Raw genomic sequence first — 27170 nt, 5'->3', positions numbered from 1 at the left:
TAGTGAATGTAAGAGTGTTTCATTAGTATGTGTGAGAGTTTCTCAGTAGTGAGTGTGAGAGTGTCTCAATAGTTATGTCCTAGACGGCCCCTCATAGAGAAATGCAAGTACTAAACCATGTATCTAAACAAAGGAAAAAAGTATATATGACAACTGGCAGAAAAATATTGCCATTTTTTTTATGCAAGCTTATATTAGGATGTAAAACATGGACAGTAAATTAAATTATATGAATCCATCACAAATTTCATCAGTTTAAGACTAATAGAAACAGCTTCAGCGTAAAACAGCAGTTAAGGCCTGTGTCTAAGTTATTGGTACACTATAGTCTGTGTTCTCTGAGTAACATTTTTACTTCTGAGTCACTGGTTTGATGCAATTATAATAATAAATAAAGAATAAACACCATTTCAGGATCAAAACAAAGCAACAACAAAAAAATCTATTTCTGAAATAGATGACTAGTCATAGCATTATAGGCATTTTTATGCTCAATTCCAAGATGGCTGGCACAAAGGATGCAATTCATTTTTGTTGATAACAGGCATCCATCCTTGGTTTGAGACCACACTGGCATGCTGCTGTGATATTACTGGACAACATTACTGAATACCTTGATAAGAGTGCACTTCTATTAGCTATATTAGCATGTAAAAACCAATCAAACTCAGAAAGAAGCTAACTTTAAACCTTCCAACATGTACTGTAAGACTGAGTGTATGAATGGAAAATCATTCTTGCTGTAATTAAAGTCAGGTTGAACTCTATCATAGTCCATAGTAAACCTTAATCAGTCAATTACTTTGTGACAAGAAGTTTTAGTAGATGTATCCATTGGCCATGTAAAACAATTAGTACCAAAGGAAATATTTCACTACAGCAAGCTATGTACTTTGAATATTTTGGCTGCATTACATTTGACATCTGAATAATATCTGAAAACCTTCACAGGGGTGTGTGCTTGATACTTTCAATTAAGTGGAGGAGTGACCTTTGCAAAATGTATCTTTCTGTTCAATATGAATACTATTGAACTTGAGGTATATTCCTAAGTTTATGTGTGTATGGCAGACACACAAGCAGTCTTCGCTGCCAGACGTTTGCTGATTTATATTCTCCCCAGTGTTATCCATTTTAACTCTGATGAAATGTCTTATGGTGTTATGGCCTGAGGTAAAATACAATATTACTTAGTAACAGCAAACACATCTACTGTTGCTAGCTTTGCTGTGCAATGATTCATTAGTGGTTTCAAATAAGAAATCAAACAATGAATAGTGTTTATATGTCACATTTGTGGAACTCAAAACCATCAGTCAACTGTCTCAACAACAACAACAACAAAAAAACAAATCATTAAATCAACACACACAACAGTGTAGGAGCACCACCCAGTACTGAAGCGATTCATCTCAATGTCCTATTTCTTTTCGTGCTCTGCCTCCTGTTTCCAAAACTTCCATGACTCATTCCATTCTGACATGCTGAGCTCAGGGCTAAGTACTTTTTTATCTTCCTTCAACAGGAACGACGGCTGCAGACGGAGGTCGTCAAACTCTCCGGCAAACTCCTGCTCGCTCCAGGCCTCTTTCTTCAGGTAGAGTTGGGGATTCAGCACCCTCCAGGACTCCCCCCACTCCCCATTGTCCTCCCGAGGCGTCTCAGGCTTCTGAGAGTCAAACTTCAGGTACATCCAGGATTCACTCCATTCTGTGAACTGTGGCTCCCCTGTGAGGGGACCTTCTTGATACTTCAGGCCACTGTTCTTCTGTCTGTTGGTTTCTTTCTGTCGAAGAGCATCAGGGTGGTTGGGGTTTGAGAACCTCCAGGACTCACTCCATTTTGACAGTGACAGTGTGTTCGAGCTGGCGTGGTTGTTTGAGGATCTCCAGGAGTCGTTCCAATCTAAAAGTAGATTTTCGATAAGATGTACGTGATTGGGTAGACTATCTTGGGCCTCTGTAAAGTCTTGCTGGGGCTCTGTCTCTGATTGAGCTGGAGGCTTCATGGTCTGCCAGGATCCACTCCACTCACTTGGGGTGATGTGTTCTTTCATATGATCTGTGTCTGATTCCATATAGGCTTTGTGCTCGTTTGACCAACTCACAATATCTTGCTTGATATCAGATCTAGCGGATGGATTTGAGTTGGAGATTTTCCAGGAGTTTCCCCACTGGGGTTTTGGCTGTGTCTCATCTCTGGACCTGGGCATCCTCGAGACAGACCATGACTCATCCCAACTAGGGAACGATGTGTTCAACATATGAAACTGGAGATGCATAGGTACGTTTGAAACATCTACTTCTGCTGAGATGGACTCCATCTCTTGTGACTGAGTTTGAGTTTTCAGGCATTTCCAGGACTCCGATGTCCACTCTGATGGCAGCTCTCCTTGTAGCCGAGAGCTCTTTAGTTTGTTGCACATCAAGCGTTTTGACATCAGCCAGACATGATGGCGATGACGGAGATGCATGGATTCCTCGCACCAGCTGGGCTGACAGGAGCATTTCCACGACTCAGCCCAGTCTTTCAAACATGCTTCCCCAAAAGCCTTACATTGAGTTTTTACTTCTTGTACTTTCCAGGAGTCATTCCAACCAGGACAAAAAACTCCATGTTTGTACAAGTCCAAGAATTCCTTATACCAGTAGTCCTCTAATTCCAGGTGCTCATTTTCCTGTTTTGGTGGAGGTTTGAAGGATTTCCAGGATTCCTCCCATCCCTGAGGTGCATCTCCACCGAGTTGAGCATCAGCTGAGCTATTGTCTCTGGGTTGTCGGCGATAACCGGACCACTCCTGGCCCCAGGCTTCCACTTGCTGATTAAACTCAAAATTCTGGAACTTCCATGACTGTTCCCACTCTGAGCAGTTGAGACTTTCAGGCTGCTGGAAAGACCTCAAGGGTTTTGGTTCCACTTGATAATCTTTGCCCTCTCCATTTTTCATGGATGTCCAGGAGTTGTTCCACTCTGACGAAGCTGGCTGCTTATCATCATGTGGGAGTTGAACAGAGCGGTACTTGTGTACATTAAATTCAAAGGCCTCTCTTCCTGTGCCTAAAGCTCTCTCCATATTTATCAGGGGTTTCAGTATCTTCCAGGACTCATTCCAGCCAGCCTCAGACAGAAGGTCCTTGTGAACAATTGACCTTGCTGCTGGGGCTGTCATGGGCTGTGGTGCACTTGGGGCTGTCATGGGCTGTGGTGCACTCTGGGCTTTGGCTGGTTTTGGTGCACTCGGAGCTTTGGCTGGTTTTGGTGCACTCGGAGCTTTGGCTGGTTTTGGTGCACTTGGTGCTCTGGCTGGTTGTGATGCTCTGGTAGGTTTCTTCTCCTCTGGCTTTGGCTTCGGTGCCCTGTCTTTCTTGGGTGGAGGTGCAGGTCTGGGCTCACGTTTTTTCTGTGGTGGTGGTGGAGGCGGTGGTGCCTGTTTTCTCGGGGCAGCGGTCACCTTAAACTTTGCTTGCAAGACCTTCTCATCTTGCTCTTCATCCGGGGCTGCGACCACAATCTTTCTGAAATCCGACTGTTCTTTTGCCTTCTTCTCCCCCGAAGTAGGGAGCCCACTTCTGAGGGCAAGCCGGTAATTCCATTCCTGAAACAGCCTGAATAAAACGCAAAGCGAAAAAAGTGAGAGGTGTAAAAGCAAAGTTAAATCAAAAGTTACCTTGAAAGCCTGAATCCTTGGGATCAAAGACCAGACCTAGTGAAGCGGTCTTTACTTCCAGCCATGCTAAAAGAGTGACAAACATTTATAAACATTTATAGATTGAAAAATCTTGAATCTATCAATCTTACATATTTCAGTAGCGGTGGGTGTCTAGATTACGTCTGGTAACTTGTTTGGACATCAACTGAAACGTGTTTTCCGTTTTTTCCTTTTGTGTAGACCAACATGCAAAATTAGCTGATACAGGAGGTTTTCCCCTCTTCCGCCCTTTCGTGATTTATCTGTGAGACATGTGGTGTAAGGAGATTAGCCAAAAATGTGCAAAACATTACCGATATGATACAGTATGATCTCTATCAGGACCCGTAAACTCTTGTGAACATCTCTTAACTTTGTCGTCAGCTGTCGTCACTGCGATGGGCAGGAAAACCTCAATTTAAAGAGGGAGTGAGGTCTCGTATCGGTTAAAAACTGTATGATCCTCACAAATTGTGAAAAAAAACACCTAAGAAAAAAATGAAAAAACTAAATAAATGACAGTCTGTTGTTGTATGTGTGACCAACAAACGTACATGTGTGGGGGCCTGTTCCATGTCTGTAATGGCAATTAGCAGATTTGGAAGGTTAAAACATATTTTTTTTAAATATTCTGTGTCTGCAATACATATAGAGTTATGTTATTGCACCAGTGACGTCCAAATCATTGGTCATCATTTTCAATCAATCAATTTGGCTAGCGGGCAAAATTAACCAATTATTTGGCTCCACGAACAGCACATGAAAGCACTGCTCTTGTGGTAAAGGTTGCAATGGCTGCCGTCATTGAATGTCAAATCATCTTGTTATATTTTTACAGAAAGTTCAGAATTAGGTCTGCATTATTATGTTTGTATTCATTAATAAATGATGTTTGCATTACCCTTTAATGTGGACCCGCACCAGTAGACTACCATGTTCCCCAAGGGAAGAATATTACAGGACAATTCAGTGTACATTTCACTTCTCATGACTTCAAGTCTCCTCATTAGTAGACTGCCTTCCATGCCTGAGATTGTAGTTTTTAGCCCAATTTGGAACTATCACCTGCTATGGGTGTAATGAGTGTTGTATGTGTAGTATGTGTTGAATCCCTACCCATTAAGGGCACTTTTCTTCACTCGTTTGCGCTCAAATATCGCTTTCTCGCTGAAGGCATTGGCACGATCCTCCCATCTGTCGCGCAGCTGCTTGTTGTCAATGACAGTCACTTCAACTCTCTCAGCCATTTTAACTTTCCGGGCTGAAAAGAGATGTGAGGTATATAATATATAACTTAATATTTGTATGCATTGTTATTGTTTGTAATATGTTTATTTTCTAAAAAAAATTACAAATCTGTGACACACAGACAGCTAGTCATAAAGGAGACACACCACATGCATTCTGAATGGACCTCTGTGACTTTGACATGGTTGAAGAATTAGAAAAACAAAGAACACATGCAATCTCATCTGCCAGTTGTCAAATAACTGACGTGCCGAAACAGAAATAACTCCTCTTCTATAAACAAAGACATTCGTTAGAGTACACAAATCAACAATCAACAGTCAGGTATGCACATTCTAAATCGGTACAGACAACAAATATTTGATGACAGATTATTACCAAGATAATGACACTCATAAAGATTATATAAAATTAAGAAGTGAATTTGGCTCAACATGGATAATTGGTGGCTAAAGTAAGTGATCATATTCCACCTGCGAGTTCTGTGTTGAGACTATCATAAATCACAGATAATCAGGGCATCTAAATAACATTGTGTGATGTGATTAACAGCGTGCAAAGATGCAGATCTCATCACTCATAATTCATATCCCCTACAAAATGAGTTTGTTGCCTCTTTCACTTATATGAAAGCCCTTGTTTTTTCATGTTAATTGTCAGAGAAATTCAAAGGTCGTGAAGTCATTATTGTTACTGCTAGTTATGTTCATCCTGCAAATGGATTAAAACTTGTCCACAAACATTTTCATCCCTGAACACCATGCTATTTTGGTTATTGCATTGAATAACAACTTGTCTCTGTCAGTATATATCACATACATATTAAGAATAACCTAGAGCTTTTCAAGCCGTTCCCTTATGCACTAACCATAACACTGCTTACAGTGAGTGTAGAGTCACTTCCCTTATACACTAACCCTAACTCTGCTTACCGTGAGTGTAGAGTCACTTCCCTTATACAGTTACCATAACACTGCTTACCGTGAGTGTAGAGTCACTTCCCTTATACAGTTACCATAACACTTCTTACCGTGGGAGTAGAATCACGGCAAAAAATCTCCTCTACCCTCCTCTGTGGATAGTCCACAATGCCTTTGCATGGACAGAGAGCATCTCATATATAACCTGTACATATGACCAGCATCCCATGAGTGAGCTATTTTTATTTGCTCTGGGTAACGTTACACTGTGTCGTTCACCAGAGTTACATGCCTGATCGCATGCAGTGCCATTAATTCACATGAACTAACATGATTTGCCATTTGAACATAAAACTTGGCTCAGGATATATTTGAATGTTTATATCAATTACCCTGCACTGCAACCACAAATAAGTCAAACTCATTAAGACATTTGTCATTTGCATTTACATTTCTAAATCCAACAGCCAAGAAGCCAACAAATGTACAACTTAACTTAAGTAACAACCAATAAGGTAATAAATGCATTTACCATGGAGCTGATGATCACTGCAAGATAAGATAAAAAAAAAAAGCTAAATGTTTAACACAGCAGAAGAACGCAGCAGATGGACCTGACAGTGTTCGACTCTTCATCTTATCCTCTATTCTTCCACTCACAAACTACCAATATTACTGACACATTTTTGTAACTTGTCAAAATAATTTTGACACTGTCAAAATAATTGCACTCTGTACAATAGGGTCAGACCCTTTCCTGTATCTGGAAACACTCTGTGTGAATATGTTCTGCCTATGTGTATGTATATGTGATTTATGTATGTATGTCGGTGAGGTGTATAAGTGTATATGTGTATAAGCTACTGGATGACCTAAATTTCCCTCGGGATTAATGAAGTATCCATCTATCTATCTATCTAACTTCACTTCTGTCATGCATAGGTTGCAAGACTAAAAATGCAGGGCAGCTCAGAAATGTGACTTTAGTGCCACTGCCCGCCTGGAGTATATCACCAGTGTGCCAACTTGGGCAATAAAGAGAACAATTTTTGCATAAAACTGTTAACAACTCGACCAGTTTTTTTATTTGCTCATTTGTTTTCACTCTAAAGGGCTGAAATATTCATTTGACTTATGTAATGATGTTGTTGAAAATCATCAGAGTTCCACTTTCAAGCTAAAATGCCACAAATCAGAGGGTATGGTCCTGCCTCACTCCGTTTCTCACTTCCACATAAGATCAAGCCAAGGAATATGGCTAAAGTTATAGTATTAACTAAGTTATCTTTTGTCTAAATGTAATCAGTAGTGCTTCTGCCACAAGTAACCAGGTCTTGTTTTATTGTTTGCTTTGCGGCCTAACTGACTAAACAGAAGGTAGTATGCAACCTTTATATTCATATATCATTTATTGATTTGTTTTGCTAGGGAACCAAGTAATAAGATAACATAATAATAATATCAACAGTGAATATAGCAAATTGTAGCATCTAACATTTTGATATTTGCACACCTATGAAGTAGTTAATGCTTTAAATTCACTGTCCCTTTGACAAAGTAAAAAATTAATAGATCTACTGAAGTACAGAGAGAATGTGAAATAACATGTACCATTACACTATATCTAGGCCAAAGCCCCCAATGATTTTTACAAAGCTGAAGCTAGTTGAAACTGAAGGCTAGTTATGCTAGTTTAGCAATGAGAAGTGTGGAACTAACGACTGGAGTTATGGACAATCCATTAAGAACCAGAAACAGTAATTTGGGCTGTAATAAAAAAAAAAGACCCAATGAGTTGCTGAAAGAAGTAGTTCTACAAACAAGTTTGTTTTAATGATGAAAACATGTAAATTATATCTACAGATTATATAATGCTAGTGTGGCAACAGGTGGATTAATGGAATGTGTTTGGGCAGCAGAAAATGATGCACTTCAAGGTGTAATGGTACCCAAACGGCCCCTTCATGTCATTTGTAAATCTGGTCACCCTGTCAAGGTTGGGTAACAATTAATGACTGGTTTGCTGCATATTGTTGAATCCACATTATACTGGGAGGCTAACATTACACTAATTATCTCTATCACAATACACATGATACATAGTTGAATACAAATTCAGATGAAACCATCTGTGTCATGTTTTCTTAATAGTACAGCATGCATCAAACTGCTAATTGGGAATTGAAAGTGTAAAGCAACATTTCATATTCTTCCATTGCCCTCAGGCAGACAACATAGATGCCACGATGATTTTTGACTTAAACATCAAAACTAAAGTTTCACACACTCCAAAAACTCCAAAACTTCGCAGACGACAAACGAATTTCAGTTTTGGGACGTACAGCGTTGCAAAATTCGTAGCATGGTAAACGACTTGGAACCACAAACTTTTGAGTCAGCAGCTAGAAAAGAATCCAGGCCAGCCCACAGGAAAGACCCCCCACCACAGCCACAAGTACACTGTATTCTCACTCGTGCTGCTGGTGCTGACAGAAACCAGCTTAAATTGGCTCCCCGAAAGCAAGTGAGCCCAGCCCTCCAGCAGGGAGTTTTGAGGGATGGCAGAGCCCCCGACAGAGCAAGTGACACATGAAGGGCTCCTGCTGGGGGGGCTCGGGCTGAAGGGAAACGACTCTAACACCAGAGAGACTAGCAAGACGACATGGTTCCATCATTAGTGGCATAAACACCACGCTCTCACAGAGTGTTTGAATAAGCCAGAATCAAGTGAGAGCATTTTGTGCGAAAGAAAGAGAATGAGAGAAACAAAGAGGGGAAGAGAGAGTGTGTGTGTGTGTGTGTGTGTGTGTGTGGGGGGGGGTGCAGATGTGACATGGTAATTCCAAGCAGAACACACATTGCCAATGCCTTTTCCGTGATGCCACAGCAATCGAAAACTAGGATCTTCACACAGTTTTGCTGGCTTGTTGTCTTTGTGACTCCTTGGGTGAATTACTTTAACCTTTTAGTCTTTTATTCTTCACTCTCATCATATATCTCTCATATTTCATTAATGTCCATCACAAATAAATTAAAGACATTCGATACTCCGTGTGTGGCATTGTGACAACTTATATCCTCCCACTGCAGCTCTAGTTTCCAGCACTGATGGGTACGCTACTGTCTCATAACAGACTGAGGCTCTATGGGGATGCATTTCAAATGTTATCAAAAAGGGAAAAATACTGCACAGATGAGAGACTGCCTGGGGCTTAACATGTTCAAACAACCCTGTATCAAGCATACATAGGCTGTATCACTGTGAACCATGAATAATGTACTCTAAACAAAGTAAACAAACCAAAACCAAGCTAAACTTGAACTTGTATTGGTGTTAAATGTACGAATACATTTTGAACGGTACGTGTTGCCAATACACTGAGAAGAGTACAGTTGTGAATAACCGATAGAATGTTGTTTGCTTTGTGGCATGGCTACTAATGTGTCATTTTCGATGAATTCCATTCTGAGTTCCCTGGCACAGCTAGAAGCAGATGGACTCTGTCCTTGAGTCGGGTTGCTCCCAAGGATTTCTCACTTACAGCAGGGAGTATTCCCTGCTAGTATCATAAGTAGAGTGCTGTTGGTGCTCTGAGCTCTGTCTCTTTGGAGAGCAAACTACTTTGTGATTTTGTGGCTGGTAAAAATATAAAGTGGATTTGACTCCATGGAAGGGAAGGATTGTTTATCTAACAATAAGTCATATTGATCTGGTATTAATTCATTACATCAGAAGGCAATAATTCTCAACAGGCATATTACATGAATATACCATGGCTTCACATGTTTTTAGTGTAAGAAGTGGTGCACCCTCCATGCTCATAGCATTGATACATTTGTGATGTGTCATAAGCCTCATGACTCTTATTGTTTTTATATGCTAGTCAGCAAAACAGTATTTATCCATGATTTTGAAAAAAGTCTGAATTGCACCCCCGATTACTGTCTGTAGTTGCTAAGCAGAATCTTGTACTGCTAGTGCTATTTTAACTGAAGCCATTTTGCATGCTGGGTATTCGGCGTAGAAGTTTGAGAACTCTAACCCAACCGACTTGAACTTTGAACTTTGAACTTTGACTGAAGCAGAGATGTCAGGGTGAAACTGGTGGGATTCTATTCTAACATTGGACCAGAAGGTTATGGTCACTATTCAGAATTCTAATCTAGAATCTAATTCACTCTATGCCACAATTTTTAAAACAGTTTGATTCATTTTACCTAGAGAGGTAAATAAGGTTTGGCTGAAATTCAATCAACGACAGTGTAACTGAAGAATGTGTTTATAACAGAGTGTTTATTGAAAATCCTTTGTCTACTGTAAGGCTGTACATTTTCAGTAAACCCATTTATCAACTTTGTTGTGATGCCCAAAAGCTTTTTCATTTTGTTTTCTGATGTAATGGATGCATTTGCTAACAGGAGTCAACAAACATGTGCATGACTATGTAGACTAATCAGACAGATGGTGCCTAAATGGCCTACTGATGGAGCTTCTTTAGTTGTTAATGTGACTGTGTGAATCCCAAGGCATAAACATTATATTTAAAGTGTCCACAGAGAATGAAATGTGACACTGTGCTGAAGAGTGAGAATGCGGATAAATATATTGCATGTTACTGGTACATGCACTCAGTCCAGCTATTTAAAAGCAAGGGAACTGGGTGTGACTGGGTGCGTGTGGGCTCCCTGGTTTGCATGTCGAAGGATTGAGCGACATATGGGGTTACATGCCACTATATAGAACACACATTTCCATCGCAACGTTTAGGTGAGCAGTGAGGTACAATCTGCCATACCAATTGGCAGTCTGCCAAATACAAAAAGGGGTCATGTAATCCATCCTATGAGGAATAAATATTTCACTTTGCACATATGTGTCTCTGTCAATGCCATGTGGTCCTAACTGGCTATTTATATCAGGCCTGCAAAATCATATATGGTTAAAGCATGCTCTGTCAAGGGATAAACATAGTCTTGCACAAAATGTTCAATAGCTACTCTGGCAAGGAATGTGCTGGTATGCTTACCATGTATGCAACTGGGCAATCATGCTTTCATGACTTGACAACAGTGCATCTCTAAAAGGTAATTTGGATGGCAAATATTCTGTTTCCACACAAGCACATTTCAATGTACTCAGTACAAACACATGGGTTGGCTGTTAATGAATTATTAATTCTAACCAATGACTTCTTTCAAAATATGACAGACATTAATGATAGCTGTGACAGGCAGTATCAGTCATTAAACAACTAAAGAATTTTCTGAATGATAACTACAAATTTGTACCCTAATGAAAAGAATGATTAAATATGTCCGTGCCATCGCGATTTATGAATTAAGTTCCCAAATTAAACACTCAAGCTTCCACTCTACCTTCTCAGGTTTCCCTATGCAGACGTCCATGCACTTTTAGGGGCGTAGCCTGTGACTTCAACATGAACTCTCATCGTGTAAGCAGAATCATGACTGGACCAGACAACTCTCATCGTGTAAGCAGAATCATTACTGGACCAGACAACTACAATGTGTGTATTTAGTCTATGGACAGCACACACTGAAGTGACAACACAGTGCAATAACAGGAAAAAAACAAAAATGACAGGAATTACACAGCATAATATTATGCACCACAGGCAAATGGGTTGTAGCACGTGCACATAATCATTCGCATTCCATGATGTCAGTAGGCCTACACTAAGCCAGTGTATCAACCCACCCATAGCATGCATCAATTAGCATGAAAAAATAATCAGTAATTAACTGCCGAAAGGAATGAATGGCCGCAATGTAGACCATGGGCTGCAGAGAGGTGTTATGATTGAGTAGGTGTCAAATTCCTAACTGTAAGTTAAGATAAAAAAAAATATGAGCTCCGTAAACGTATGGTTTTTCTAAACAAAAGCATGTATCATTGATACATTCATGTTAGATTAGCTAACTTAATTTATCATGCTAGCTCTTGAAGATTTTAGTTGCAGAAATGAGGGGAGTCTAACCCGTCACATGGAAACATGAAACATCGGCTTTCATACTTCGATGATGTCAATTTGGCTAAATAGTGTTATTCTGCGCCAGAACGCAATCTTTCTCTCTACGCCCTTTGTTCTTAACAAATAACGGCCCTGTTGTCAATGTTTTTTTTTTAATCTAAAATGGATCATAAACTCTGTGGTGACTTGAACACAATTTGTCCTTGTGGGCCATTCTACATTAGTCACTGATTGATTAGCCGCACATGGTGGCTGGAGAAACAGTTGTGCATTACTCACTTCCTGACTATAACTAGGTGAAAACTGAGCTGGGAGCAAGTGGTATGGTTTTAAAAAGACTAATTGGTGCACTTATAATCACAGGAGTGTGAAAGCATAGCCGAGGTGGAACTCCATCAGAGACTTTGGTAATGTTGAACGATACTAAAATTAAATAGGATAAATATAGGATAAATAGGCTACTGAATTAACAACTTAGCTAACTCTTTTTTTGCAGGCGGTTCCCACTTCACTGCTTGACTTATTGTCGATAGTTATCTGTGGGACCCACCCACCTTTCATTCCGGGCATCAAATTGCAGGAAATAACATGTATTAAACAGGGAGAGTGCCAGAAAAACCTCAAACATGGTGCTTGATTCAAATATTAAGCTATAACATTGGAGACGGTGGCCAATTAATAAACAAAATTGAGAGATGGGCACTGTTTATGGAGAGGAGTATCTTACAGTGATATAAGTGTCTAAAGCATCATCTCACGTCTATTGTAATTTTGTCCGCAAGCTGTTTATGAAACCTTGTGAAAATGTCTTATTCTTGTGTCTTACCTCAGGTGTGACCGAGCTTTAGCCGAGAAATCAGGCGAGGCGAGCCAGCCAGTTTTTGTTGTAACTGATGGCCTTATGATCTTCTAACTATCAAGATATGATATTTTAGGTGTTTGGTGCCAGCGGTATATCAAATGTTATAGAATCGTTAGAATGTTGTGGTGATATGTTAAACTAGTTAGCTAAAGTGAGCATTAGCGATGTGTCTTGTTCTGTAACTCCACAACTCTACAACCTTTGAAAATGTTTTTTGTGGGTCCAATGTGTAATGTGTAGTATGGGGTTTGCTGGAGTCATCTGATATCATTCTTCGGATTACCTTCAAATTACCAAACTGTTTTCTTGGCAGGGCCTTTTCCAAGATGGACCCTCCCCACTCCCAACCCATCATAGAGTCAACTCTGTTTTGTAGTCACACTAACGGCTGTGGAGGCCACTCTAATGAAGGGGCAGGGTTTGATACAACGGCAAACTTTGGGAAAAAGGAAATTGATGTTGTTTTTTATTTAAATTAACCATAAACATAAAAAAACACCATCAAATATACATTTTTGGAGACCCTGGAAGACTATTTCTTTCCTCTTTTCCCCTTTCATTATGTGTGTATGAAGCTGAATATCATGTTTTATTTATGTTTACTTTTCAACATGCTGTAATATGTAGACCTGTAGACCTGTATTTTGTAGGTCTACTTCTTTTCAGTATTCAGTGTTTTACTGCTTTTGCTGTTGCACTGATATATTGCAAATTATTCTTCATCACAAATACGGCTATGCGGCCAGAAAAACAACTGGCAGGTAGAATTAAGGTGCTGCATGGACACAAAAAAACTGTTGCATATGCTCACAAAACCTGCATCGATTCTGACCCGCTGTCGGAGGGTTTTATAACCCGCTTCTACTACCCTCTAATCGGTTTGGGATGGCACTTAATGTGGCAGACCCTCCACGTGAGTGTGCAAACAGAGTGGGAGTGGGTAGAGAGTGAGTCGAGGGCTAATTTGGAAAAGGCCCTATGTTTCGGATGAAGTTACCATGCTACTGCTTCTTGCTTCTAACGGTCAGGGATTTATTCCACCTTGGCTTTCGCCCTGCATACACCCAAAACCAGCCTGCTCTGACACTTTACCACTTTACTGCTACTGCTTCCTGCTTCTAATGGTCAGGGAATTATTCCTCCTTGACTTTTGCCCTGCATACAGCCAGACATTTACAGCTGGCCTGCAGCACACCCAAACCAGCCTGCTCTGTCACTTTCATGATGACAAGTGCACAAATCCATTTTTAAAGCGATAAAGATGTCAAGTCAGATTTGAGAGGTTGTAAACACCAAAGTTGTACTGTTGTACTGAAAAGTGCAAATCAAATTCAAGTGATTCAAATTGCAAGTATGTAGCTTGTATTGTATTCAAGTAGCTATGATTTTACACATTTGTGAATTTTCATTTGGGATTTAATATTCAGAACACAGGTGTGTGGTTTCTTGTGACTCGTGAGTACACATTTGTATACACAAAGTCTGAATTTTATTTTACATGTTCTGACTTTGAGCCTAAATTCAAACATGTAAATTCAGATTGTTATTGTGCAAAATTCAGAAAGTCTGCAAGTCTACCTTCATACTAGTGTTCCTAGTTTTGAAAAAGGGCAAATGAAAACAGCACAACTGATCTGCATAGTTTCTTTATTACAGTGTAGTTTCACTTGGTAGAAAATGTTTTATGGCCAACACACACAAACAACATCTTACCATTCAAGGACTGTGTGAGGTTTTGTGTGCCTACTCAATTAATATCATCAGCCTCTTGTAGGTTTTTGGTAATATACTTCAACCAGCCACTACCACATTCAATAAGGGTTCTTGTGTATGGTGTTCTTGAAAACAATTATAATATATGGTAATATATTGGCCTGTATCATGACATGCTATCAAGGACACTTTGTTGTGCAAGTTGAATTGTATCTGTAAATAAATAAACCAAGATTCACCAAGATGCCACACATTCTTAAATGGACTTACATTTCTTTTCAGTAGGGTATGGCGCCAGCAGGAACTTCCAGGAGTTACCCCACTCAGACAAAGATGTTTTTTCCATTGAACTCATTGAATCTGTTTTGCCTTTGGCTCCTCTGGTGGGGCCTCTCCTTGCCCGGGGTTGGGTTTTGGTTAGTTTCGCAGCATCTGCCCACCTCTTCGGTTGTGGACTGGATTTTTCTGGATTTTTCTGGATTTTTCTTGACCACAGCACTTTATCTTTACGATGGAATACTTTTGGAGTGTCATCCCACTCCAGAGGCTGAGGGACACAAACCTTCCATGACATTCTCCATTCTGACTGTGGTACTGAGAAGGGAACATATTCAGGAAATGGAGGCTGCTTTTCCACTTCAAAGGTTTCCCAACCCTTGTCCCAGAGTGGCTTGTTCTGACGAGGGAGAAGATTCATGAACTTCCAGGTTCTGGCCCAAGGTGGAACCTCTTCTGCCTCAAGAAGAGAGGCAAAATAGTGAGATTTACTTTTAAAAATGAATCTTTTGTGGTGTCTCTGAAGGGTTGCCACTCTCCACGATTCCATCCATTCTGATGGAGGAACTCTCTCCTTAAACACATCAGGGTTGAAAGATCTGCTAAACTGCCCCACTTTTGGCACACGATGGAGGGTTTTGTCTTGTCTGACATTTTCAGTTGAGGACCAGCCTTGATCCCAAAGACTGCTGTCCTGGTTCAGTGTACCATTTGTGCATTTCCATGCTGTGGCCCACTCAGACGCAGGTGTTTCTCCTTTTTCAGGCTCTCTAAATTGCCTTGATCTATTGGGCCTAGTTCTGACTACCTCAGTTCTGATCTGATGCTTCAAAGACTGAGTATACTTCTCTTCTGTGCCAATGGAATCCAGCATCTCTGCTTTTATGCCCCTTTTAGGAGGAGAGAAGACTTCATATTTGTCCTGTTTTTTCTCAATGCCTAACTCCCTCATCCACTGTTCTCTGCCTGTTCTGAGCTCATAACCAAATAAGCTTGAATCTTTCCACTCAGTGGCTGAGGGCTTGCCGAAACTGGGCCAGGACCTTGAGCATTTCCAAGATTCCTTCCAATCTGCCAGACATCTTTTCTTCAAATGGGGTTGGAGGATCATTGGACCATTCAGTACAGCAGCATCTTGCTTTGCCCTATGGTCTTTCTTAGGCTGAGATCTGGGGAGTTTCCAAGCCTCATTCCACTCATAAGAAAGGTCACATTTTGAAAGAGGATTGATATGATTTTGCCGAATTTCCAATCTATATTTGGGCTTGAGCCTTTTAGGCAATCCGTTATCAGGTTCACTCTCTTCTACCTTAATTCCCTCATCTTTCTTTTCCTCTCCCTTGGGTTCCACTTTCTTTTTGAGTTTCACACTTTCTAGAATCCACATGTTTTTAGCAACCTCCCAAGACTTTCCCCATTCAGCCATGGGGTTATTTCCCTCACAGAACTGGGCACTCCCTAATTTATATTTCTCAGGCCTGCATACCGGTATTATCACGCCATAAACATTGGGGTCTAGTGGTGCACTATCCATTACACCGCCTGATGTTTCTGAAGACTCATCATGGTTCTCAACTGGTTTTGAGATCTTCCAAGCATCCGCCCATCCAGACATGGGCCCGTTGGTTGCACCCTCCATTTTCTTCCCCTCAGATTTTTCTCCCACTCTGATCACAACTTATTCTCCAAAGATGGCAATTTATCAATAGGCCTATCCGTTTTCCCCTACAAGTTTACCTCCCTCTGCTCACCATTGGTGCACTCTTGCTCAATCCAAGCTTGGCCATCAAGCTGTGGTTGAAAATTCAAGCATTTCCATGACTTTCCTCACTCAGAACCCTCTGGTTTGTTTGAACCTTCTCCTGGTGCCTTGGATAACTTCCAAGATGTTGACCATACTGATCCACTAGGATGGGAGCTTTTCAGGAAGGATAGCTTGTGACCCTTCTGGGAAGCCACTGGGCCCGTTATCGGTTTCTGGTGACCTTGTTTTGCTCACTGAAATTCTAGGTCTTGGTGGTGCACTTTCAGATACTGGAGGCTTCTTCTCCTGCCTCCTTTGAGGCTTGTATTTGTTGCCCATACGGTTCTGCCATTCTCGATTGATCCTGTAGCAAAGACATAACACAACAAAAAAACAATATAAAAATAAAGCAATTTACAAATCAAAAGAGCGTGATTGGATGTATTTCTCATGTGGAATATAGAGAGCCTTGGAACTCCTGGCCTCAGAAATGTCAAACTGTTGGCATTTGTAACCCAAGAGAGTGGTTTATTAATCAACAGACTTCCCTCCAAACTTTCAGAAAAGCTAATCATGGTATATAAAACACAAAAGCAAATGAAGCAACTCCATCTGCCTGCCAAAGTGTGCATAACGAGATAGCCGTGCTTAGAGGAGGAAAGACAATTCCTGATTAAAAAAGGACAATATTTGACATGTAGGTGTTTTAAAATACTGTAAAAACAACATGTGAAAAGTGTTGGGGTGTTTTAGTGGCAAGTCTGTGAACAATTGATCCATAAGTGGGGTGTAAGGATACCTGTTTCCCGTGCCAATAGCTTCTGTAGTGCCGTAAATATGTATTAGTCAACACCTCAACGTTTCATCTGTGAACCTTATTTCTGTTGCCTAGGATTGCAATCCAAAACAAACCATATTCAAGACATGTTTTTTTCCCATAAAACTGCCTGCTCATCTTGTTGTGTATTGTTTTTCTTTTGCCAGGGAGAGAGACAGCAAACGCCATACAACATGTTATATAAAACACCAAAGCAAATGAAGCAACTCCATCTGCCTGCCAAAGTATGCATAGCCATGCTTAGAGGAGGAAAGACAATTCCTGATTTAAAAAGGACAATATTTGACATGTATGTGTTTAAAATACTGTTCACTTTTTCATTCACTGTTATCTTTCAAGAGCACACAATCATCGTGTAACTGAAAGTATTCAAAGGAGAAAGAAGCCGGTGCACCCTTCAGTCAACCACTATCACTTCATTAATATGTCTGAAGAACATTTTAAAAATAGTTTCTTTAAATTACTAATTTTTTTTCCCCATGGCACAACATTGACTTTTGCATTTCAGCATTTAAGTAAAAGCATTTAAGTCAAAGATAATTAAGAAAACTCACCAGAGTCCAGAGTCACAGCTCTTGGGGCAAACTTGAAGATAGCCTGTTCACACAGGCAGGCAGGAGGAACTCCTATGTATCGCAATGTGTCACTGTAATTAACTGGGCCCATGTGACCAGGATGCTTCGGTCATTGCTATTTCTAGACCCTAAGAGTGATATGACTCCCTCCCTCCCTCTCATCTTACTGTGGTACAAGCACAGACATACTTCATACTACAGACATAGTCTTCAGCTGCCTATTCTCAGGATATGGAGACAAATCTGCTGGCATAAAGAGCCTTACGTTGCAACAGGGACCCGCTCTGTACCACGCTGATAGGGAAAGACATTTGGACAAAACAGTAGTGAATATATATATACATAAAGGCTATAATCTGCCTGTCTCCTACAAAGCCTGGTGCCACAATAGGCAGCATGTCATATGTTGAGGTGACACACCCATTCGACCCACCTCTCATTCACAATTGTTTTGCCAGACGCGGCCGAGGCGTTTCAAGAACACCAAATGGGGTGTTTTACATGTTTTTGAAGAAATGGGCTTGAGTTACCAAGTGGATGATGGATATGTTGCTCCGCATGAAAAGGAACTTGCTTGAGGACAAGGCCAATTCCCTTTGGCTGTGATTTCTGAGAAAAAGTTTAGGTCATCTGGATATCCCCATCTTCCTGACAACATCAGGTTGGACTGCTTTCGGCAGCCTCATCTTTGAAGTCATTTTTACATAGTACAACTATATTTTCCAGCATGTATGTTACAGGTATCAGTTAGACTTTTTTAAGATTTGTTTTTGGGCTTTTATGCCTTTAATTGACAGATCAGTAAAGAGTGGGACAGGAAATGAGAGGGAGAAGAGGTGGGGAGTGGACAGGAGAAATTACATTGGGGACGGATTCGAACTCGTGTCCTCCATGGGTGTCAAGCCCGAATGTGGTTGGGGCTACTGTTTACGCCACAGTGCACCTCAGTAAGACTTTTTACTCTAAAATGTCCACGTTCTATTACAACCTCGGAAGAATTACTCATGTCTACCATCAGTTAAGACTGCCAACCTCCTAAGGAAGTGATATAGCTGAGGGGTGACCCATATTTATTCTGATCGCAGGAATAGGATCAACTGCACAGCTTCTCAATGCTAAATGTAAGTAAGTGAGAAGCCTGTTAAGAATGAAAAATCTACACAACACCTTATGCAGCTACATTTATCATGCTAGCTCTTGAAGATTTTAGTTGCAGAACTGAGCGGAGTCTAACCCGTCACAGTGCCATTTGGAAACATGAAACATGGGCTTTCCTACTTCGATGATGTCAAATTGGCTAAATAGTGTTATTCTGTGCCAGAATGCAATCTTTAAATGTCATAAAATGTTTTGTTCATAACAAATAATGGTAAATAATGGCCCTGTTGTCAATGTTTTATCTAAAATGGATCATAGTACATTCTATGGTGACTTAGACACAATTTGAGAAAGAAAACATCTTTGAGTCAACTCTGTTTTGTAGTCACACTAACGACTGTGGAGGCCACTCTAATGAAGGGGCAGGGTTTGATACAACGACAAACTTTGGGAAGCGCTCGATGGAAAAAGGAAATTGATGTTGTTTTCATTTAAATTAACCATAAACATAAAAAAACACCATCAAGTATACATTTTTGGAGACCCTGGAAAATATACTATTTCTTTCCTCTTTTCCCCTTTCATTATGTGTGTATGAAGCTGAATATCATGTTTTATTTATGTTTACTTTTCAATGTGTAGACCTGTAGACCTGTATTATGTAGGTCTACTTCTTTTCAGTATTCAGTGTTTTACTGCTTCTGCTGTTGCACTGATATATTGCAAATTATTCTTCATCACAAATACGGCTATGCGGCCAGAAAAACAACTGGCAGGTAGAATTAAGTGCTGCACGGACACACAAAAACCTGTTGCATATGCTCACGAAACCTGCATAGATGCTGACTCGCTGTCGGAGGGGTTTTATAACCCGCTTCTACTATCCTCTAATCGGTTTGGGATGGCACTTAATGTGGCAGACCCTCCACGTGAGTGTGCAAACAGAGTGGGAGTGGGTAGAGAGTGAGTCGAGGGGCTAGTTTGGAAAAGGCCCTATATGTTTCTGATGAAGTTACCATGCTACTGCTTCCTGCTTCTAACGGTCAGGGATTTATCCCTCCTTGGCTTTTGCCCTGCATACACCCAGACCAGCCTGCTCTGACACTTTCAAGATGACAAGTGCACAAATCCATTTTTAAAGTGCTTCTTGCAAGATGTCAAGTCGTACTGTTGTACTGAAAAGTGCTAATCAAATTCAAGTGATTCAAATTGCAAGTATGTGGCTTGTATTGTATTCAAGTAGCTCTGATTTTACACATTTGTGAATTTTCATTTGGGGTTTAATATTCAGAACACAAGTGTGTGGTTTCTTGTGACATTTGTATACACAAAGTCTGAATTTTATTTGACATGTTCTGACTTCAGAGCTTTAAGCCCAAATTCAAACATGTAAATTCAGATTGTTATTGTGCAAAAATCAGAAAGTCTGCAAGTCTACCTTCATACTATTGTTCCTAATTTTGAAGAAGGGCAAATGAAAACAGCACAACTGATCTGCACAGTTTCTTTATTACAGTGTAGTTTCACCTGGTAGAAAATGTTTTATGGCCAACACACACAAACAACATCTTACCATTCAAAGACTGTGTAAGGTTTTGTGTGCCTACTCAATATCAATATCATCAGCCTCTTGTAGGTTTTTGGTAATATACTTCAACCAGCCACTACCACCTCCAAAAAGGGTTCTTGTGTATGGTGTTCTTGAAAACAATTATAATATATGGTGATTGACTTGTATCATGACATGCTATCAAGGGCACTTTGTTGTACAAGTTGAATTGTAACTGTAAATAAATAAACCAAGATTCACCAAGATGCCACACATTCTTAAATGGACTTACATGAGGGACTTTTCTTTTCAGTAGGGTAGGGCGCCAGCAGGAACTTCCAGGAGTTACCCCACTCAGACAAAAATGTTTTTTCCATTGAACTCATTGAATCGTTTGAAAACATCCATGAATCAACCCATTCAAGTGCCATATTCTCAGCCTCTGTTTTGCCTTTGGCTCCTCTGGTGGGGCCTCTCCTTGTCCGGGGTTGGGTTTTGGCTAGTTCCGCAGCATCTGTCCACCTCTTTGGTGGTGGACTGGATTTTTCTATTCCAGAATATATGTGCTTCTTTGTTTTATTTATTTTGGGCATTATAAGTGAGCTATCTGACTGACTGGATGAGGTTTTACTTATTTGGGGCACAAGTTTACTCTGTGACTTCATGAATTTCCAAGATGTGCCCCACAATTTCTGTGACAGGGCCTCGGAGTTGAGATGAGAATAGAGGTCATCGTTGCACCTTCTCCTTGACCACAGCACTTTATCTTTACGATGGAATACTTTTGGAGTGTCATCCCACTCCAGAGGCTGAGGGCCACAAACCTTCCATGACATTCCCCATTCTGACTGTTTGCCCTGTGGTACATCTGAGAGGGGAACATATTCAGGCACTGGAGGCTGCTTTTCCACTTCAAAGGTTTCCCAACCCTTGTCCCAGAGTGGCTTGTTCTGATGAGGGAGAAGATTCACGAACTTCCAGGTTTTGCCCCAGGATGGAACCTCTTCTGCCTCAAGAAGAGAGGCAAACAAGTGAGAATAACTTTTGTAAGTGAATCTTTTGTGGTGTCTCTGAAGGGTTGCCACTCTCCACGATTCCATCCATTCTGATGGAGGAACTCTCTCCTTAAACACATCAGGGTTGAAAGATCTGCTAAATTGCCCCACTTTTGGCACACGATGGAGGGTTTTCCTGGGCCTGATCTCCATAGATTCTTCAAGCCATTTTTCTTGTGGTGGACTCTCATACCAGTTGATTCCAGAGAACTCCCATGAATCCGACCACTCTATCATAGAGGGTCCGTCATGAAGGGTTTGTCTGCATTGGGTGCTTGAGACCCTCCAGGAGTCCTCCCACCCTGCTGCAAGGGGGCTTCTCCTGCGCTGCTGCTGTCGCTGAGCAGGCAGAGCTGAAGGTTGTGCTGCAGTGGCGCCCTCTACGCGGTGCTGTCCTCTTGTGAACCTCCAAGAGTCATGCCATCCTCTGTTTCCAGTTGGGCCATTGTGAGGAACCTCTTCGTTGTGGTGTTCATGTTCCCTTGCCCCTCTGTCTTGTCTGACATTTTCAGTTGAGGACCAGCCTTGATCCCAAAGACTGCTGTCCTGGTTCAGTGTACCATTTGTGCATTTCCATGCTGTGGCCCACTCAGACGCAGGTGTTTCTCCTTTTTCAGGCTCTCTAAATTGCCTTGATCTATTGGGCCTAGTTCTGACTACCTCAGTTCTGATCTGATGCTTCAAAGACTTGCAGGACTCTTTCCATTCAGGAGAAAAAGTATACTTCTCTTTTGTGCCAATGGAATTCAGCATCTCTGCTTTTATGCCCCTTTTTGGAAGAGAGAATACTTCATATTTGTCCTGTATTTTCCCAATGCCTATCTCCCTCATCCACTGTTCTCTGCCTGTTCTGAGCTCATAACCTAATAAGCTTGAATCTTTCCACTCAGTGGCTGAGGGCTTGCCGAAACTGGGCCGGGACCTTGAGCATTTCCAAGATTCCTTCCAATCTGGCAGACATCTTTTCTTCAAATGGGGTTGGAGGATCATTGGGCCATTCAGTACAGCAGCATCTTGCTTTGCACAATGGTCTTTCTTAGGCTGAGATCTGGGGAGTTTCCAAGCCTCATTCCACTCATAAGAAAGGTCACATTTTAAAAGAAGATTCATACGATTTTGCCGAATTTCCAATCTATCTTTGGGCTTGAGCCTTTTAGGCAATCCGTTATCAGGTTCACTCTCTTCTACCTTAATTCCCTCATCTTTCTTTTCCTTGGGTTCCACTTTCTTTCTGGGTTTCACACTTTCTAGAATGGACATGTTTTTAGCAACCTCCCAAGAATTTCCCCATTCAGCCATGGGGTTATTTCCCTCACAGAACTGGGCACTCCCTAATTTATATTTCTCAGGCCTGCATACCGGTATTATCACGCCATAAACATTGGGGTCTAGTGGTGCACTATCCAATACATCGCCTGATGTTTCTGAAGACTCATCATGTTTCTCAACTGGTTTTGAGATCTTCCAAGCCTCAGCCCATCCAGATACCTTTGATGTTTTTCCAGAGGAGTTTGATACAGAATGGAACTGATGATTGAAATACTTCCAAGATGAGCCCCACTTGCATTCGGATTGTTCTCCGTTGCCCTGTTGATAACTTTCTTCATTCTGGGCCATATCTTCCTCAAAGCACACATCGGAGGGTTTTGTGCTCTGCCAAGATTGACTCCATTCAGATGAGCAGTTCTCCTCATTTCTGCGCTGTGATGCCTCAAGGCACATTAATCGAGCCATCGGCCCAGACATGGGCTCGTTGGTTGCACCCTCCATTTTCTTCCCCCCATATTTTTTATACTTCCAAGATGTCTCCCACTCTGATGACAACTGATTCTCCAAAGATGGCAATGTATCAATAGGCCTATCCGTTTTTTCCCACAAGTTTACCTCCCTCTGCTCACAGTTGGTGCACTCTTGCTCAATCCAAGCTTGGCCATCAAGCTGTGGTTGAAAATTCAAGCATTTCCATGACTTTCCCCACTCAGAACCCTCTGGTTTGTTTGAACCTTCTCCTGGTGCCTTGGAGAACTTCCAAGATGTTGACCATACTGACCCACTAGGCTGGGAGCTTTTCAGCAAGGAGAGCTTGTCACCCTTCTGAAGAGTCTTCAACAGAGGTCGACGACCAAGTGGGAAGCCACTAGGCCCGTTATCGGTTTCTGGTGACCTTGTTTTGCTCACTGAAATTCTAGGTCTTGGTGGTGCACTTTCAGGTACCGGAGGCTTCTTCTCCTGCCTCCTTTGAGACTTGTATTTGTCGCCCATACGGTTCTGCCATTCTCGATTGATCCTGTAGCAAAGACATAACACAAGCAATTTTATTAACATGCTCAAAAAAATTTAAAACAATATAAAAATAAAGCAATTTACAAATCAAAAGAGCGTGATTGGATGTATTTCTCATGTGGAGTATAGAGAGGCTTGGAACTCCTGGCCTCAGAAATGTCAAACTGTTGGCATTTGTAACCCAAAAGGTTTATTGATCAACAAGACTTCCCTCCAAATAGTCAGAAAAGCTAATCATGGGTACAATTAAATACACTGTGACATCATAGGGGTTATCAAGGCAGGTCCCGAAAGGTTTCCTAAGGAGACACAGGTTGATAGGGTAATGTTCTTCTAGAGGACAACCTGTAATGGAAATCAATGTTGATGTAGAACCTGTGAAATTGGAGCAAAGTGTTTCAGTGTCCAGAAGAGCATTGAGAAAATCCCTGCTGGCCCACCAGGAGAATTATAAATGAAGCAGGGGTTCCGGTCTAGTTCCCTTAGTAATGTAAAACTCTAAAAAGCTTTGATCCGAAGAGGATGTAGGAGCAGTTTGGAGTGCTGTAACAATGAAAGAAAGACTGAGAGGTGTAGCATGTGAATGTGATTATGTTTTCTGTGTGTGTGTGTGTGTGTGTGTGTGTGTGTGTGTGTGCGTGTGTGTGTGTGTGTGTGTGTGTGTGTGTGTGTGTGTGTGTGTGTGTGTGGTAGAGGTGGCAAACCTGAAGAATTTTTTTTTTACTTTTTCTGTCAGTTATGTAAGAAAAGGTCAGAGGTCTCTTTCTCTGCTATTCATATGTGCTGTCTAATTTTAGTTTGCAACATATGGTGCCGCAAAATGACATATGCCTGCTTGGGTTCTTTGGGATAATGCAGGTCATCTGATATGTGGGTGAGTGACAAAAACAAACACGGACCAAGCTAGCAGAGCCGACCAAAATAAATGACAAAAAAACTGTCCTAGCTACATTCCATACAGAGGAAAGCCCTTAATTACAAACCAATAATCCTCTTGTTTCTCATATGATACATCAGACCTTCATGTACACTGTTGTCCAAAATAGCTTTTATCTCGTCATTGTTGGCACCTCTGTCTGTTAGTAACACTACACTAGTGCACATTAACTCACACACCCCAGTTATGGATTAATGGATTGCACAAACAAACTCAAATCATTTCTTCAATTATGTAGTACAAGCCCTTTAATGTGTGTTGCGCATTGAGCTTTTTCATGTTTTGTGGTGTGTTGTGTAGGAGGATGTCATTTTCTGGCGTGCCGAGGCAGTATAAAGCAAGATTTCACTTATAAAAAAAAAAGACTCTAACCTAACCTCATCCAATGCTATTGGACCGTTGCAACTAGTGGTAAAGTCCCACTAACATGCATAGCTTCAAAACAGCCCCCCCTGTCTGTGGCTTTTGTAATTGTTCCGCCCAGTTAAAGTATAGCAACAGATTCTTACTTCTCCAGGGCACTTTGCTCCGCCCGCACTCCTTCAAGCTGCTGCTTCTGGACCTGGTCTCTGAACCTGATCTCCCACACGTTCTTTATGAGGTCTGCATTACTGTTTACTGATTCCATCCCGTCTATCTCTGTAGGCAGTTAAAAGATCATTTTAAGCAAGGCGAGTCCGACGGAATGTGTAAAAACAACATGTGAAATGTGTTGGGTTTTGAACAAGTCTGTGAACAATTGATCCATAAGTGGGGGTGTAAGGATACCGGTTTCCCGTGCCAATAACTTCTGTAGTGCCGTAAATATGTATTAATCAACACCTCAACGTTTCATCTGTGAACCTTATTCCTGTTGCCTAGGATTGCAATCCAAAACAAACCATATTCAAGACATGTTTTTTTCCCATAAAACTGCCTGCTCATCTTGTTGTGTATTGTTTTTCTTTTGCCAGGGAGAGAGACAGCAAACGCCATACAACATGTTATATAAAACACCAAAGCAAATGAAGCAACTCCATCTGCCTGCCAAAGTATGCATAGCCATGCTTAGAGGAGGAAAGACAATTCCTGATTTAAAAAGGACAATATTTGACATGCATGTGTTTTAAAATACTGTTCACTTTTTCATTCAATGTAATCCTTCAAGAGCACACAATCATCGTGTAACTGAAAATATTCAAAGGAGAAAGAAGCCCAACGGTGCACCCTTCAGTCAACCACTATCACTTCAATACTTCTTAAATATAATATTACTACTACCTCATTCACTTAATTTCACTTATTACCACGACTAATACTCCTGCACTTTACATTTACTTATACTTACGTATACTACATCTACACTTCTTACTTCAATTGCTGCTACTCCTCTCCCAATACTGTTCATATTACATATCTATTTCTTACTGTACATATCTTATTTATTCATTTATTTGACTTTACATATACGTACTCAGCACTTTTACTGCTATTTTGCACTTCTGGATGCTAAACTGCATTTCATTGTCTCAGTACTTGTACTCTGTGCAATGACAATGAAGTTGAATCTAATCTAATCTAATCTAATCTAATATGTCTGAAGAACATTTTAAAAATAGTTTCTTTAAATTACTAATTTTTTTCCCCATGGGACAACATTGATTTTGCATTTTAGCATTTAAGTTAAAGCATTTAAGTCAAAGCATCTAAGTCAAACACAATTAAGAAAACTCACCAGAGTCCAGAGTCACAGCTCTTGGGGCAAACTTAAAGATAGCCTGTTCACACAGGCAGGCAGGAGCAACTCCTATATATCGCAATGTGTCAACTGTAATTAACTGGGCCCATGTGACCAGGATGCTTCAGTCATTGCTATTTCTAGACCCTAAGAGTGACATGATTCCCTCCCTCCCTCTCGTCTTACTGTGGTACATACAACAGACATACTTCATACTACAGACATAGTCTTCAGCTGCCTATTCTCAGGATATGGAGACAAATCTGCTGGCATAAAGAGCCTTATGTTGCAACAGGGACTCGCTCTGTACCACGCTGATAGGGAAAGACAGTTGGACAAAACAGTAGTGAATATATACAGTATATATATAGTATATATATATATATATATATATATATATATAAAGGCTATAATCCGCCTGTCTCCTACAAAGCCTGGTGCCACAATAGGCAGCATGTCATATGTTGAGGTGACACACCCATTTGACCCACCTCTCATTCACAATTGTTTTGCCAGACACGGTTGAGGCGTTTCAAGAACACCTAATGGGGTGTTTTACATGTTTTTGAAGAAATGGGCTTGAGTTACCAAGTGGATGATGGATATGTTGCTCCGCATGAAAATGAACTTGCTTGAGGACAAGGCCAATTCCCTTTGGCTGTGATTTCTGAGAA

General features: G+C 40.9%; 1 protein-coding gene across 1 annotated transcript; it reads right to left on the bottom strand.

Moving 5' to 3' along the window:
* On the bottom strand, positions 1 to 26599 carry LOC105911840. The gene is made up of 7 exons (XM_031558776.2): positions 26494 to 26599; positions 25289 to 25418; positions 20854 to 23846; positions 14695 to 14742; positions 4805 to 4949; positions 3704 to 3733; positions 1 to 3605 (listed from the first exon to the last, which is right to left on the bottom strand). The coding sequence occupies exons 2-7, from the start codon at positions 25405 to 25407 to the stop codon at positions 1421 to 1423; spliced, it is 5520 nt and encodes a 1839-aa protein (XP_031414636.1). The 5' UTR covers positions 25408 to 25418; positions 26494 to 26599; the 3' UTR covers positions 1 to 1420.
* Positions 26600 to 27170: the final 571 nt, after the last annotated feature.

This window comes from Clupea harengus, chromosome 21 (assembly GCF_900700415.2).
Source record: "Clupea harengus chromosome 21, Ch_v2.0.2, whole genome shotgun sequence".
In the NCBI taxonomy this organism is placed as follows: Eukaryota; Metazoa; Chordata; class Actinopteri; order Clupeiformes; family Clupeidae; genus Clupea; species Clupea harengus.
The sequence above is the reverse complement of the archived record's forward strand: the minus strand, read 5'-3'. Positions and strand labels throughout refer to the sequence as shown.

What these genes read in the sequence shown, in the direction of transcription:
- LOC105911840 (XM_031558776.2), bottom strand. Translation starts at nt 25,407, where the DNA reads ATGGAATCAGTAAACAGTAATGCAGACCTCATAAAGAACGTGTGGGAG. An exon ending in GAGCAAAGTGCCCTGGAGAA is followed by an intron (nt 23,847 to 25,288) that starts GTAAGAATCTGT and finishes TCTTTGCTACAG; the next exon opens with GATCAATCGAGAATGGCAGA. An exon ending in AGTAAAGACCGCTTCACTAG is followed by an intron (nt 3,606 to 3,703) that starts GTCTGGTCTTTG and finishes CGTTTTATTCAG; the next exon opens with GCTGTTTCAGGAATGGAATT.